This window comes from Balaenoptera acutorostrata, chromosome 6, assembly GCF_949987535.1.
Source record: "Balaenoptera acutorostrata chromosome 6, mBalAcu1.1, whole genome shotgun sequence".
In the NCBI taxonomy this organism is placed as follows: domain Eukaryota; kingdom Metazoa; phylum Chordata; class Mammalia; order Artiodactyla; family Balaenopteridae; genus Balaenoptera; species Balaenoptera acutorostrata.
Window position 1 is genome coordinate 43,963,887 of NC_080069.1, and position 17,013 is coordinate 43,980,899.

The window sequence follows — 17,013 nt, forward strand, 5'->3', positions numbered from 1 at the left end:
TGTCTTGGCCATTTGAATGTGAAGTGTTTGTGGGCTTCTGGAACATCCAGATTACTCTTAGGCAATGAGTGGATATAAACAGGATTCTGAAACTCAGGGGCAAGACCAGGGATACAAGTATAGACTTAGAAGTCAGGAGTTAAAGCCACGAGAATAGCTGAGATTATTAAATATAAGTGAGCAGAGAAAGAAGTACTGTGGATAAAGGCTGGACTCCTGAGGAACACCAACATTATAGGGTTGGAGAGATAAGAATTTCAGAAAGGAATCTTGGAGGGAATAGTCAGAAGAATAGAAGAACCACAGAGTACCATCACAAAAGCCAAGGGAAGAGAGACTGGTAGAATGATTGTTCACTGGTATCCAATGTACTAAAGAGGTCTAGCTGGAGCACTAAATATCACCCACTAAAACTGGCAATATATGGGTCACTGATTTAACACTGGCAAGATAAGAAATAAAGCAGGAACGTTGGTTGAGTGTGAAGCTCAGGGTAATGAGCTTAATTTGGATGTTAGATTTTAGGTAGTGGTGGGGCGTTTAATTTGGAATACCCAGAACTGAAAATAAGAATAAGGAAAGAGGTCTGGGCTAGTAACAGTTATTTTGAGGCATTAGTTCATAGGTAATAGTTAAAATCATGGGTGTGAGTTATCTCAAGGAAAGTATGAAGGGTAAGAAGTCATCCCAGATTGGAACTATAATGGAAGAAATATTAAAAGGGCTGAGTGAGAACTTGTAAGGAAGCCAAGGAAGGTTTCAAGAAGGTAATGATGAATAGTGTAATGTTTGCTCCACTGGAAGGCTTCTTCAAGGGTGAGGTTAGTGGGGGTGGGAGAGGGTTACATCCGTGTCTCATCCTCACCTAAAACTAGACAGTGAAGTTTTGAAGAGAGGAGTTGTGATTGTTCTTGGTATCCCCTGGGTTGGTATAGAGACTCTACAGGGCTGGCGTTCAATAAATGTTTACCGGATTGATCTGCTGACACATGAAAGGCTGGTGCATGTGACACTGTGAGGCAGCCAGTGAGGGGGGCAGAAGGGAGGATGGATCATTACAGACCCTGAAATCTAGCAGGAATTTGGACTTGCTGTAGCACTCCAGGCACCTCCCAAGAAGGGAATAAAGTCCACTTTTTTTTTTTTTTTGCTGAGCTGCGCAGCTTGCAGGACCTTAGTTCCCCGACCCGGGACTGAACCCGAGGCCATGGCAGTGAAAGTGCCGAGTGCTAACCACTGGACTGCCAGAGAACTCCCAACCCCAGATTTTTAATTGTTAATAATCCCTCATATGAGATGTGGCAGTTAACAAAGTACTCAAGACAATCAATTATTCCTCACAAAAGCTTGTGAGGGAAGCATGATTTTACTAGTAAGGAAATAAAAATTTAGAGGTGTGAGTGGGCTACTTAGTAGTTATTAGATGCAGACCCAGGGCCCAAGCCTGGATTGCTCCTTGCTCTTTCCACTATACCACAATGCTGCCAGTTAAATTCGATTTCTGTAGTGGAATTTTTAGGCTGAGTTGACATTAAAATTACATTAACTTTGGTTTCTGTAGTGGAATTTTCAGGCTGAGGTAATACTATTAAAATTATATCCTTTTGAAAAATATTTATTGAGTATAAATAAATGTCCTATACATTAAATATCAAGAAATATTCATTATTGATTACAAGTCCACTGTAATACTGAATGAACCACAGAATCAAAATAGCCACCCATGATACAGTAGTGATAATTCCATTCCAATATTGGACACAGTAAAGATTTACTCACAAGACACAACAAAACTCACCAAAAAAGGCCATCACTTTAACCAACCCATAATACCACAAGAGAAAATGGTTTTGAATCATAATATGGACAGTCCCACTAATCTCGTCTTTGTCATCAATTTATCGGGTCAATTTGAGATTGTGGAGATATGCTGTCATAGAACTTAAAGATTCCTATTTCCTTGGTTTTATCTCAAAATTATTATTAAGGAATGAAGTTATACATACCCAATGATAATTTTAAGTAAGTTAGTCTTTCATAAGAGAAAAGGAATAAAAATTTAGTATGAAGAAAGCTTCCTTCAAGCAATGAGTCTCTTAACGGAAAAAAAATGAAAGCAATGTAATTAACTTTTCCTCCAAAGAAAGGAAAGAAACCTAAATCTGTTATGGCAAACTTGGAAAGATAAATATTTCCTAGTCCCAGAATATGTGTTTATTTTACATGATGTACTTGAATGATGCAAGTCTATGAAGCAGGGATCTGTGGCAATCCGAATTCATCCACCAAGACTCCATCCTGTGAAAAGGAAGAAATGTTTAGTGCCACTATTTTCCAACTGATAAAAAAAGAAAACGATTACAAATATTTAGTAGTCAAAACTCATTTCCAAGTGTTTAATCAATGAAAACAAAAATCCCACTGATAAGATGAGAACAAACTGTTTTATGAAAGGTAAAAGGGGAAGTGATAAACCAGGAAAAGAAGTGGAAGGGATCAAAAGGGATGACTCTTTGCAGAGTAAGGGAAGAGTACAGAGAGAAAGAGAAAACTAAGAGTAAACCTAGAAAGGGGAAAAGGGGGCTGGGAATGTCCAGGAGTGAAGGCAGAGGAGTGAGTGCTTGCCTCCAGATTCCCACTTTCACTCTGATCCCAAAGTGAACCAATACCTTTTGTAGCCTCATCAATCCTTTTATTTATTTAATTATTTTTTAAAATTTATTTATTTATTTAGTTTTGGCTGTGCTGGGTCTTTGTTGCTGCACGCAGGCTTTTCTCTAGTTGCGGAGAGCGGGGGCTACTCTTCGTTGTGGTGTGTGGGCTTCTCACTGCAGTGGCTTTTCTTGTTGTGGAGCATGGGCTCTAGGCGCACGGGCTTCAGTAGTTGTGGCTCGTGGGCTCCAGAGCGCAGGCTCAGTAGTTGTGGCGCACGGGCTTAGTTGCTCCGCGGCATGTGGGATCCTCCTGGACCAGGGCTCGAACCTGTGTCCCCTGCATTGGCAGGCGGATTCTTAACCACTGCACCACCAGGGAAGCCCGCCTCATCAATCCTTGAAGGAGCGGTGCCCTGGGACAGGCAGTCACTTCCATATCACACTTTACTACAAACTTATAGGCAGTGACACCACTATCAATTCAGAAACCATACCTCAACAGCACATTTAAGTCAGGAATCTGTGACCTTCTAAAAGTGGAAATAACACACATCCTTCAGGGACCTGTTACCAAGGATTTGAAAAGATGGGCTATGGTAGTGTTAATAAAAATGATTTTAGGTATGCTGAGAAAAAGCAACCTATGCACCTGGTGCCTTGAAGTGGTGAGGGTGGCCTGGGTAGTAGAGAAAGGTAAGACGACCCCAGGCTCAAGTAAGCCGGGGGGAGGGGTAAGGTAGGGGAACACACACATTCGTCAAAACCAGTTATAAGGGGGACTTCTCTGGTGGCGCGGTGGTTAGGACTCCTCACTCCCAATGCAGGGGGCTTGGGTTTGATCCCTGGTCTGGGAACTAGATCCCACACACATGCTGCAACTAAGAGTTCGCATGCCACAACTAAGGAGCTGGCGAGCCGCAACTAAGGAGCCCACTTGCCACAACTAAGACCCAACGCAACCAAATAAATAAATATTTAAAAAAAAATTCAGTTATAAGGGACCTGAGAAATTACCTACTTTCCCACCTGTTTGTTCCCCACATTGCACAGGTAGGAAAAACATGAGGTTCAGAGAGAAGATATGAACTTCGAATTTGCTCAAAGTCACACAGTGAATAAAGGCAGAGCTGAGACTGGCTCCCACTCTAGGATTCTGTCAACTATACTGTGCACCTCAATGTGCATGTTGGGAGTAGGTAAACACCAGGACTGTAAATGGCCAGTGGCAATAGAAAAAATGACATGTGATACCAGAAACTCAGATGGGGTAAACAGGATTTTATAAGCAGCAAATTTTATCTATTTATAATGACAAGCATGTAGATTTGAACAGGGCTTTAAGTTCGCAAAGTCCTTTTACATACAAGATCTAATTTGATCTACACAACAATTATGTGAGATAATTACAGTTATCTGCATTTTATAGATGCAAGGAACAGAAAAGTTCAAAACAGCTAAGTGATTTGCCAAGGTCTCACAGTTAGTGGTTTCAATCTCAGGCTTACACCCAGGTGTCCTGATTCTTTTTCCTTGTTGAAGTAGAATCTTTCTACATTAAGTTTTACACTTAAATTATGAATCCCTAGTTCAAAAAAAAATCCACCCTATTATTGGTCATCATGTCTGGAGTGGACCTTTATTTTATGCTGCCACCCCGCATGGTTCATGCGTATGTTGCTGCTGCTTTCCCAGGAAATGTCTAAAACCCAATAGCACCCAGTCCAAGCTCACAAAAGTGATTATGTATACTATACAAATTGTCATTGAATAAAACCATCCCTGGGCCTCAGTGACACTATTTATGTAGCCTATCCACAGTCCAATGTGGGAAAACTGGGCTTTCAAGGGTTCCCAAAATAATGACAGTCTTTCCTTGCTCTTACTTAAGAATACCTTTTAGATTCCCAGACCATTTTGCATAGAAAATAAAACAGAAAAAGATTTCACCTTATTCTTACTTAAGAATACCTTTTAGATTCCCAGACCATTTTGCATAGAAAATAAAACAGAAAAAGCTTTCACCTTATTCTTTGTGTCAGTGGGAACACCTTCTGGAATTGCAGGTGCAGCTGCTGCTTCATCCAAATAAGAACTGTCTTCATCAGCCAGAAGCTCATCGCCCAGTGCATCCAACTCTGAGATTGAAATAGTCAATATTTCAAAAAAATGTAAGCAAGAAAATTGGTAGCTAATGTTAAGAAAGTTGGCCAAATTATTTGCAATAAGATGAAAACTTAGAAACAAAGAGAAGGGATTATTAATTTCTATTTTCAAAATAAAAGATGGCAATTGTAAGAAATTTTCAAGGGAACTGGTGTGGTAAAAATCCATGAAAAACAAAAATTAAAATAAAACAAACAAACAAACAAAACCATTCCCCACAGGTTTATAAGGCCCAGTCTTCATGAGAAGACTCTATAGTTATCGGTTGGCCAATTCAAATTAGAAAATCCTGATGATAACAAATGTAAAAAATCCTCTCCCATTTATTGATGAACTTGAAAGCCGGCAGTGAAAGGAGGCATGAGATTGTTGTATAGTGAGTGACCATTACATGAGATCAGGCTTTAAAAATAAGTCTATGGCAAAGTGAGTTGGAAGTGACCAGGGGAAATGGCAACAGCAGGTAGAGACTCATCAGAGGAAACTTAAGATGAGAAATAAGAAAATAAAGAAATAAACGGGGGAAAAAAGGTTCTAGGCAAAACAGAACATGGAGAGAAAGAAGAAGTAGTAATGGGACAGGGGAATCATGCAACAGAAAACCCAGTGTGGGGTGGTCCTGCCATCTACCCAGTTGCTCATGCTAGAAATTGACAAACACCTCTGACACCTCCCTCTCTCTCCACACCCAATCAATCATTAGGTCTTGTCCATTCAACCTCCTAAAATTTCTTCAATATGTCCACTTATCTCTGTTTTTGCTACCACCACCATAGTCTCAGCCACCACAATTTCTTAAATGGACTACAGGAACAGTTTCTAAACAACTCTCTGTGAGGCCACTTAACAACCCCTTCCATTTTGTCTTGCTACCCTCTGCTCATCCTTCAGGTGTAATGCCTGTCACTGACTCCCAAATAGGTTAGATTCACTGGCTATGTGCTCCTATGGTACCCCATACTTCTCCTTCCCAACAGTTTGTGCTCTTATAATTAATCAATTACTTGAAACAAGCAGTTTCTTACCCCTGCTAAAGGAGAAGCTTCATAAATGCAGAGATTGTGTTTGTTTTCTTCAAGGCTGAATCCCCAGCATCTAATACAGTGCCTGGCATATAGTAGCTGCACACTAAGTATTTGCCAACTACTGTTTCTTGATCTGCTTGACTGTTCTGAGGGAGAGGACTCCAGCAGGAAAATAAAGAGAAAAAAAATCAAAAGGAAAATGGCAGGGAATGGCAGTGTTTGGATACCAAGCACCAGGTCAGCAGAGGCCTTTGCCTAGACATTCCTTCAGAGCTTGTCCATCCCAGAGTTGGTGGGGTATGCAAGTCTGGTACGGCTGCCTCTCAAGCTCTTTGCCCAGAGACTATACCATAAAGTCTCAGGGAACTGCTGCAGAAATTTTCTCTAACATTTGGGAGAAAAGGTCCCAGGCAGTCGCTCCTTTCAGATGCTAAAGCTACATATACATTGCTTTTCCTATAACTTACCTGCTTCTAGGTCATCTTCATCTATTTCTGGGGTGCCGTAACTACGACTCAGTGCTTCTTGGATTTCATTTGCATCTTCCATCATATCTTCTAGCTGGTCTTGTAGATCCTACAAAAATATATGACAGGATTTTTATTCATTTCTTACCATTTTTCTCTAACTAACCCCTGTCCCTATTCTCTCCCCTGAATCTCAGAAACGAGCAATGGCCCACATAATCTTCCTATTTTTGGTGGTAAAATGTAAACTTAAAAATAAATAATAGAATTGGTAATCTTGCATTTGAATTTAAGGTGCTTCACGGAAATCCAAACTTCTATTGCAAGAACAGATGCCCAATCAGCTCTCTCATTACAGAAAGTTTGCTTGAAACATGAAATCAAGCAACATTTACACTATCAAAATTTTTCTAGTTAATAGAGAAAAAGAGGTAATTGAGACAAGCAAAGTACTCTTCTTGAGTCAGCCAAAAACTGACTGTGCTGTACAGGGAAAGGAAGCAGTAGCAGAAACAACTGGGTAGTACAAAAAAGTTGTACTGGGCCCACCCCGGATGGGGAAACAGAAATGTAATCAGGATAGGCTTGATACCTGAGACCAGGCTGGTGAAAAAAATTGATTGAGGGCATAAATCTTCTGGGAATTATCTATTTGTACTTAACTGGGAGACTATTACAAGGCCAGAAATAATGTAAAACCAATCTGAGAAGTGCTATAGCATAATAAAGGGCAGTTAGTATAATGGTTAGAAGAGCAGACTCTGGAGTCAAACAAATCCAAGCTAAAATTTGGCCATTACTCAATGAAAAGTAATGTGTCTCAGCCTTAATTTCCTCTTCTGTAAAGTGGGATTATTTCCTTTTTATTATTATTATTTTTTTAATCAGTCATCAATTTTATACACATCACTTTATACATGTCAATCCCAATCGCCCAATTCAGCACACCACCACCCCCACCCCACTGCAGTTTTCCCCCCTTGGTGTCCATATGTTTGTTCTCCACATCCGTGTCTCAACTTCTGCCCTGCAACCCGGTTCATCTGTACCATTTTTCTAGGTTCCACATATATGCGCTAACATACGATATTTGTCTTTCTCTTTCTGACCTACTTCACTCTGTATGACAGTCTCTAGATCCATCCACGTCTCAACAAATGACTCAATTTCGTTCCTTTTTATGGCTGAGCAATATTCCATTGTATATATGTACCACATCTTCTTTATCCATTCATCTGTTGATGGGCATTTAGGTTGCTTCCATGACCTGGCTATTGTAAATAGTGCTGCAATGAACATTCGGGTGCATGTGTCTTTTTGAATTACGGTTTTCTCTGGGTATATGCCCAGTAGTGGGACTGCTGGGTCATATGGTAATTCTATTTTTAGTTTTTTAAGGAACCTCCATATTGTTCTCCTTAGTGGCTGTATCAATTTACATTCCCACCAGCAGTGCAAGAGGGTTCCCTTTTCTCCACACCCTCTCCAGCATTTGTTTGTAGATTTTCTGATGATGCCCATTCTAACTGGTGTGAGGTGATACCTCATTGTAGTTTTGATTTGCATTTCTCTAATAATTAGTGATGTTGAGCATCTTTTCATGTGCTTCGTGGCCGTCTGTATGTCTTCTTCGGAGAAATGTCTATTTAGGTCTTCTGCCCATCTTTGGATTGGGGTGTTTGTTTCTTTAATATTGAGCTGAATGAGCTGTTTATATATTTTGGAGATTAATCCTTTGTCCGTTGATTCATTTGCAAATATTTTCTCCCATTCTGAGGGTTGTCTTTTCATCTTGTTTATGGTTTCCTTGGCCGTGCAAAAGCTTTGAAGTTTCATTAGGTCCCATTTGTTTATTTTTGTTTTTATTTTCATTACTCTAGGAGGTGGATCAAAAAAGATCTTGCTGTGATTTATGTCAAAGAGTGTTCTTCCTATGTTTTCCTCTAAGAGTTTTATAGTGTCCAGTCTTACATTTAGGTCTCTAATCCATTTTGAGTTTATTTTTGTGTATGGTGTTGGGGAGTATTCTAATTTCATTCTTTTACATGTAGCTGTCCAGTTTTCCCAGCACCACTTATTGAAGAGACTGTCTTTTCTCCATTGTATATCTTTGCCTCCTTTGTCATAGATTAGTTGACCATAGGTGCGTGGGTTTATCTCTGGGCTTTCTGTCTTGTTCCATTGATCTATGTTTCTGTTTTTGTGCCAGTACCATATTGGGATTATTAATAGTCATTCTTCATAGGGTTATTATAAGGATTTATTGCAATAATATATGTCATAATACATGTCAAACACTAAGCACTTAATACTATATATCTTCTACTGTGTTAAGGATGTGCAAAACAATATGTTTTTCATATACTGAAAATTCCACATAGAGGGGAATGGACTAGCGTTGATGACACAGAGGGTCCAAATAGCACCACTTATCCTTCAGAATTTCTAGAGCAATGCAAAACATTTAAAACCTCCTTCCTGGCCCCCAGATTAGGTTTGCTTTTCCATATAAAGGGTATAAAATAAAGTGGAGAAAAACATTTTTTTAAAAAGAAAATGCTTTGCTTTTCTGCATTTCCAAGTGCCAAACTACTGTACATATGTAACAGTCTGCTATACAGAGAAGCACTGGCTGAAACAATAATAAAAATAGAGTGAAAATAACATAAACTAATCAAGTTGAACTTATATTATGCTTTTACATGTCAAGACAAGTCTGCCAAAATCATCTATGGATAGGATTCCTAGCAATAGACTCTAGGATAGACACAGAAAAGAAAAAAAATCATCACAAAGAATTAGCAGGTTCAGTTCTGGAAAAACAAACAAAATCAATACAAAACAAATATAAGCACTACACTTGATGTGCAGAAACTGGGACACAAAAAAGACAGAAAAAGGGGAACATACATACATAGAGGCAAATTTTCTGAATGAGCACTATAAAACAGTGAAAATGTTTTACAAGTAAAGTATTTTAGGAAAACAAATGAAATTCAAAATATCTAGACCAGCCAAAGACACGTACCCATACGCATCAAAAAGTTACAAAGGGGCTTCCCTGGTGGCGCAGTGGTTGAGAATCCGCCTGCCAATGCAGGAGACACGGGTTCGAGCCCTGGTCTGGGAGGATCCCACATGCCGCGGAGCAGCTGGGCCCGTGGGCCACAACTGCTGAGCCTGCGCGTCTGGAGCCTGTGCTCCGCAACAAGAGAGGCCAAGATAGTGAGAGGCCCGTGCACCGCGATGCGGAGTGGCCCCCGCTTGCTGCAACTAGAAGAAAGCCCTCGCACAGAAACGAAGACCCAACACAGCCATAAATAAATAAACAAATAAATTTTTTAAAAAGAAGTAAATTTGTGATCATTAAATTTGGGACTTAGAATTTAAAAAAAAAAAAAAGTTACAATGAAAGGGGCTTTCCACCTGTCATGCAGGCAAATCTATGAGGTGACAGGAGAAGGATAATTAGATGTGGAGAGAGCCAGACAACCATAGGTGAAAGAGGAAGAAACATACAAAAAACCAGAAAGATCAAATTTCTATTTTGTTCATTAAATAGCACTAATTAAAACATAAGGAACCCGAAAAGCAGAAAATAAAATTCAGTTTCATTGTATTTTATTATCAAATAATAATATACAAATAAGACAAGCATACTCAGAACATTTTTCTCAGTGAATCTCCTGGAAGATATCACTAAGCCTAAATTCTTGTAAGCAGAGACTGGTGTGGAGGATTAGAAAGAGGGTCCCGGGAAGTATAAGGAGGGGTGCTGGAAAAGAGCAAGATGGGAGGAATGCCTTCACTTACTAAAGACCAGAACTACCCTACCAGAGAATACATCTGCAGAAGCAGTAAAATGCTGGGGACATAGTAAATATTCCACCAACAAATAATGCTTCAACTGGGCAGAACTGCTTTATCTCCATGAATGGCCTCTAGTTCATTTGTTCATCAATCATTAAAATACTTTCTGGGCTTCCCTGGTGGCACAGCGGTTGAGAATCTGCCTGCCAATGCAGGGGACACGGGTTCGAGCCCTGGTCTGGGAAGATCCCACATGCCACGGAGCAACTGGGCCCGTGAGCCACAATTACTGAGCCTGCGCGTCTGGAGCCTGTGCTCCGCAACAAGAGAGGCCGCGATGGTGAGAGGCCCGCGCACCGCGATGAAGAGTGGTCCCCACTTGCCGCAACTAGAGAAAGCCCTCGCACAGAAACGAAGACTCAACACAGTCATAAATAAATAAATAAAAAATACTTTCTGAGCACCAACTATGGACAGGCATTGTTTGGGGCACTGGGGATACAATAGTGAACAAAACTGAGTCCATGCCCTCTTAGAAAGAGACATTCTACTCAGCGGGTAGAGGGAAAGAGAACTATCACATACGCAGAAAGGAAGCCTTTTCCTCAGGCCAGTCACTACTGGCCTCCTTACACTAACCCTGTTTGCCATCTGCGCTGTTCAACTGAGAGAGGCGAGAGGAGCCAAACTCTTAGGGCTCAATGCCCCAGCCAAAACATGATCTCAAAAAGAAATGCTAATTTTAAGGACCTGATGACATTATTATTAAAAATCTAGGGACGTCCATGGTGGGCCAGTGGGTAAGACTCTGTGCTCCCAGTGCAGGGGGCCAGGGTTCGATCCCTGGTCGGGGAACTAGATCTCATCTGCTGCAACTAAGAATCCGCATGCCGCAACTAAGAGTTCACATGCACAACTAAGAAGCCCGTATGCAGCAACTAAGAAGTCTGCATGCCGCAGTGAAGATCCCATGTGCCGCAACTAAGACCCAGTGCAGCCAAAAAAAAAAAAAAAAAAAACACTAAAGAAATGGGGGTAGGGGATCAAGAAGTACAAACTACTATGTATAAAATAAAATACATAAGCTACAAGGATATATTGTACAACACAAGGAATATAGTCAATATTTTATAATAACTATAAATGGAATATAACCTTTAAAAAAAAGATGACTCAAGTTCTGGGGATCTAAAGTACAGCATGGTGGCTATATTTAACAATACTTGCAAGTTGCTAGGAAAGTAAACCTTAAATATTCTCACCACAAAAAAATAGTAATTATGTGAGGTTATGAAGGTGTTAACTAACTTTACTGTGGTAACCATTTCACTATATATATATATGTATCAAATCATCATGTTGTATACCTTCAACTTACACAATGTTATATGTTAAGTGTATCTCAATAAAACTGGGGGAAAAAAATATAAAGAGAATTACTAGAAGAGGGAACCAATTCTACACCAAGAACCGTGCTAAGCACTTTATGTGTATGTCCTCATTTTACTCTGAGGACAATTCTGGGAGATAAGCAGCAACATCACTACTTTACAACTGAGGCAACTGACTAAAACTCATTAAGTGAGTTAGAAGTAAAAGGAAACTGGGTGCTTATTCACTGGGTGCTTATTATGTGCCAGGCATTGTGCGTTTAGATACACCAGCTCATTTATTTCATCCTAATTATAACTGTATGTGGTATTAGGATCCTTAGCTTAACAACGTGGGAAGTGAGACCTCTGGTACCCTTTCCCAAAGTTACTCTATTAGTAAATGGCAGAACCCAAGATTCAATCCCTCTCCTGTGCTCTCCCCATCACATACACAATCATTTTGATTCTTTCAGAAACAAGTGTATATTCTTGGGGAAACCAGTACACATCTCACCTCAATCTGGTCGATTTTCACTTGCTTGTATGCTTTCTTCATTTCCTTTACACCCAGTTTCATAGCATCAACCTAAAAAAAGGAAAGAGAAAACACCATGTCTTAAGAAGCCATGTTGGTTAAACTGTCTTTTAAAAACCATGGGAAAAGAGCACAGAGTACAAAAATAAAATAAAACCATGGCAAAGGTGTTTGGGGAGTACCGTGGTCTTGGTGTCCTTCAATGACTGGATGGTGTAATTGGCTTGTTCCATGTTAAATGACTGTTGGGCAAGATTGTCCCGCTGCTGCTCATACCTTTTTAGAGTCAATTGAGAAGGATAAATGTGAGCCAGATAGAAATCCTCAGGAAGAAAGTATCTCTAACACAAAATAAGAGAATATTCTTAAAAACAATAACAACAAACATTAAAAAATTAAATATACAGAAAAATTGGGAAAAACAATTTAATCAATCTAACACAAACATGATTTGATGTCCCTCCAGTCTTTTTCCTCTGTATATATTTTAGTTACAACACTATTTTCCACTTAACATTATTATTATTACTGCTGCTTTCTACATTGCTAAGAAGTCTTAATACAGGTCTTTATAATGTTTTAGATTATTTCCTATGCTAAATTCCCAGAAATGGAATTCTTGGGGGAAAGGGCAAGACTGTTTTTAAGGCTCTTCATACATATAGTGAAACTGTTTTTCCAGTAGACTGAACTCCTTGAGGACAGGTATGATATTTTATTAATCTCGTATCCACAAATAGGTAATCTATCCAACCTAATAGAATGCCTGGCACTCCATGCTTTTTTAAAATAAAGCTTTATATCAACTTATAATACTGCCTCAAAGACTTATATCACTATTCGAAACCATCTAACCATCCAACCAGAAGAAAACTGGTCAATGATGCAGGCAAATGGTGGTGGAACATTATTACCCCGTTAAAAAGTATACTGTTTGGAAAGAATATTTAGAAGGACAAAAATACTCATGATACAACATTAAGTGGAAAAGCATAACCTATATACACGACATTTGTTATCTTCTAAAAAATTATATGCATACATACCATGTATGCACAAGCAGAGAAAGAAACTGTAAGAAATTAGCATTTTAAAGGTGGTTATTTCTGCTAGTAGGAATCTAGGTAGATTTCCTTTTCTTCTACTCATGTTTATGTACTTGCCAAGTTTCTACAATGAATAATATCCTTTTATTAAAAAAAAAGTTACCTAAAAATTGCAATGCTACCAATTAGAGAGGTAACAGTTTTATCACACTCTCTCACCACTCTAGGCAGTATAATTTCTTTTTCCAATTCTGTCTAATCTAAAAGGAGTAAGATGGTGTCTGATGTCTTATAAAAAGTTAGTTTATAAATAGGAATAGAGATATCAACAATTTTTCTGGTTCTTTATTAGCTGATTACATCTGACCTCTATAACCCTGCAGAGGGTCTCATCAGCTCACAAGGGTAAGTACCAAAGATACTCTTGGGCTTCTGCTCAAACACTGGGACACAGTCACCTAAAACAAATTAAGGACCGTTAAATCTTCTGATGGGAGGGAACAAATATTCAAGATTCCTGATTTTACAGACAAACAAATAAAAATTAAAAAGGCACACTCTAATTAAATAAATGGGAGAATCACACTCTATAGATCTGGGCAGTCCAATACAGAAGCCACTAGCCACACATGGCTACTTAAATTGTTAAAATTAAATAAAATTAAAACTTGAGTTCCTTAGTCACACTAGCTACATTTCAAGTGCTCAATAGCCACGCATGGCTAATAGCTACTGTACTGAAGAGCAGAGATACAAAACACCTCCCATCAAAGCAAAAAGTTCTATTTAAATGGACAGTGCTGCAACAGATGTTGCTGAACATGCAGGGGGAGAAAAACCCAGCTAACTGTATGTGTAAATGAAATTTGCAATTAACTCAAGAATGCTTATAAAGTGGTATGAAAACCTAGAGGAATGGAAGACCATTTCCCTTTTGGTTAAACTTGCTAGAGGAAAGGAGGTTATGCTTATAACTTACATCCGCTTTTGCTTTAGAACCCGCAAGGCTTTCTGCTTGACCATATTCTAGGGAGAAAAGCAGATTTTAATGAAAGGAAGTAGAAAATATACATACGGTAAAAAAAAATCTCCCATATCCTCACATACCTACTTCCTCTCATCTTCAAAGTAGACACAGTGGCTCCTGGATTGTTCACTTCCCAAGCAGGCTTTAAGCCCCAGCTTGTCTCAGTCTTGGCATCCCACATCTCAGTGTACTGAAGTACATTTCCTTTTCCTAGTGCATATTACCTCTACTCCCAGCCCCAAGAGGGCCGATTTTGTATATCTAGGTGCCTTAGGGAGATTCCCAATTTGCACAGTCTGCTACCCACTCAAACTCAGCATGCCCAAACTCCTCAGCCTGCTCTCACCTTGGAAATGACTAATAATGGCCCCGCCAGTCTCTCACTTCTCTAGGTTGAGAACTGTTACACCAACCTTACCTTTCTTCTCTCTGTTGTGTCTTCATGCACTGCCATCTTAGATTTTCAGAACTCACTTTTAAATTGATTCCTCTCATGTCATTCTTACGACTACCACCATGGCTTAGGCTTTCATCTCCTCAAGTCTAGGTGGGCTTTCCTGACTCTGGTCGCTCTTCATTCCATGCCATCTAACTAAGATGGCAGAGAAAATCCTCCTGTCACTTCCATTTCTACACTGTTTTATAAATCATTTTATTTGTCTCCTCCAATGAAGAAGGAAAAGCAGGTATTATTACTTCCCAGATGATAATAATACCTAACATTTACTGAATGTGTCTATGTACTAGACACAGTGTTATGTAGGTCACATGAATTACCTCATTTAATCTCACACTTTAAAGTAGATATCATTCCCATTTTACAGATGGGAAAACTGAGGTTCAGTGATGCTAAGTAACTTGCTCTAGCTTGAATGTCTAATAAGTTACAGGGATGGGAAAAAAGAAGACAGTTCTACATTCACAGTCCATGCACTTAAATATACAACTCTACGTTTCTACCCAACAGAAGAGGAAAATAAAAAATTAACGGACTTTATAAAGGTCACAGCTAGTAGGTAGTGATGGTATTATTAATAGAACACTGGTACTTTTTCCCCAACATGCCACTCCTTAACCAGTCTATTATACTTACCTAACTTGACTAGCCTGGCAACTCATTATTCCTGAGCAGGCCCAGCTCTCCAGGTAGAATATAGCACCTTCTCAGTAGAATATGCTAGTTCCCACGTACATGCTTCTGGACATGTGACCAGCATCTCCTTGCCACCAGGTCAAATCCCAGCCTTCCTCTCATATATGGCTGCTAACTCTCCTCCCTGAAGGATACACCCTCACGTATGTTTTCTTATTAGACTGTGAGCATCTCTTCTGCATCTCTCACCAGCCCTTACCACCAGGCCCTACTTCCACAGGTGCTCAAGTTAGGCTGTCACAGTACCTTCTTCAGGTGCTGCCTACCTTACCTTTGCAGGACCCTCTCTCATCTTCTTGATCTGATCCTTATACTTCACTAGTTCAGCATCCAGCCGAGAAATCTTCTTGTCAATAGATTCTGCCCTGCTGTCCACCTTGAGGGGAAAAACATCAAAGGCAGTAGTAGTTATTGCAATACATTTACATGAAAAGTGGCAGGAGAGGAATGAATATAGAGGAAGAAAGGAAAAATAAAGAAGAGGGACTTCCCTGGTGGTGCAGTGGTTAAGATTCTGCCTGCCAATGCAGGGATCACGGCTTCGATCCCTGGTCTGGGAAGATCCCACATGCTGCGGAGCAACTAAGCCCGTGCGCCACAACTACTGAGCCTGCACTCTGGAGCCCGTGCGCCACAACTACTGAGCCCGCATGACACAACTTCTGAAGCCTGTGCACCTAGAGCCTGTGCTCTGCAACAAGAGAAGCCACCAAAATGAGAAGCCTGCACATGGAAATGAAGAGTGGCCCCCGCTCGCTGCAACTAGAGAAAGCCCACGTGCAGCAACGAAGACCCAATGCAGCCAAAAATAAATAAATAAAATAAATTAATTAAAAAAAAAAAGAAGAAGAGCATATGGTGAAAGGTGGAAAACAGTGATTCCTAACTGTTGGTGGTGGGGAGATTCTCAGCCAGAAACACTGGAGAGCTTTTATAAACTATACTCCACCCCCTAAATTCTAACATTCCAGGGTCGCTCTCAAGTGTGCTTGAGCAGAAAAAGAATTTGAGAATCACTGGGCTTAGTGGAGATTTCCCTAGAATCAGAGGCTCGTCAGGCTGAGGGCTCAAGCAGGAGGTGTGTGAAATGGGTTAGTGCCCAGTGGACCCCGGCTAGGGCTTAGATCTAATGCTATTCGCTTGGATAGAAGGTGGTGACTTAATGTCAGGGGTCAGAGTTCTGAATTTTGTGTTACTGAGATCCAGGATTGGGGTACAAATATGTTGAGCTAGGATATCAAGCCGAGGGCCCTGACGTGGGAGAGGGATGAGGGATGGAAGAGGAGTTACGGGTCAGGCTGGACGAGGTGGGAAGGCTGCGTGGGCCTATGGCTGGTAGGGGTGAGGAGGTAAGGAAACAGCGAGTGGACGCGGCACTGGGCACCAGAAGGGGTGGAGCGCAAGAAGGGCGAGACAGTGATGGGTTAGGGGTCCCTGGTTTGTGGAGTCAGCAATGACTTGGGTAACAGGAAAGAAAGTGGGGTGGAGAGAGCTGAGATGCAATGGGTCCGGGACCCAGGAGTAGGCGCCGAAGCCGGGGGTGGGTGGGGTTGGGGGGTGTCAGGGTCCCTGAGCCTAGTTATGCGTGTCTAAGTGCCCACCGTGCCAATGCAGTCAGTCAAGCTGGGCGGCGGAGCCTTGGGTTTCGCTTTCCCGAAGAATCGGTTCATCTTGGGCGGCCGCGAAGACAACCCAAACACTGGAGCAAAACCAGAAACGGAAGCAGAATCACCTCCGCCTCCGACTTGACTTCCGGCCCT

At 40.6% G+C, this 17,013-nt stretch overlaps 1 protein-coding gene across 1 annotated transcript; it reads right to left on the bottom strand.

Moving 5' to 3' along the window:
• Window positions 1-1,584: 1,584 nt before the first annotated feature.
• CHMP5 (charged multivesicular body protein 5) lies at window positions 1,585-17,010 on the bottom strand. Its single transcript, XM_007176858.3, has 8 exons — window positions 16,855-17,010; window positions 15,525-15,629; window positions 14,053-14,099; window positions 12,210-12,303; window positions 12,007-12,078; window positions 6,310-6,418; window positions 4,677-4,789; window positions 1,585-2,298 (listed from the first exon to the last, which is right to left on the bottom strand). Exons 1-8 carry the CDS (start codon window positions 16,921-16,923, stop codon window positions 2,248-2,250), a joined length of 660 nt encoding a protein of 219 aa, XP_007176920.1. The 5' UTR covers window positions 16,924-17,010; the 3' UTR covers window positions 1,585-2,247.
• Between the last annotated feature and the right edge of the window lie 3 nt (window positions 17,011-17,013).

Excerpts from the sequence above, each read along its gene's own strand:
- CHMP5 (XM_007176858.3), bottom strand. The coding sequence starts at position 16,923 with ATGAACCGATTCTTCGGGAAAGCGAAACCCAAGGCTCCGCCGCCCAGC. Across the intron at positions 12,304-14,052 it reads GTTCTAAAGCAAAAGCGGAT|GTATGAGCAGCAGCGGGACA; the intron begins GTAAGTTATAAG and ends GACTCTAAAAAG. Across the intron at positions 4,790-6,309 it reads TGAAGATGACCTAGAAGCAG|AGTTGGATGCACTGGGCGAT; the intron begins GTAAGTTATAGG and ends TTTCAATCTCAG.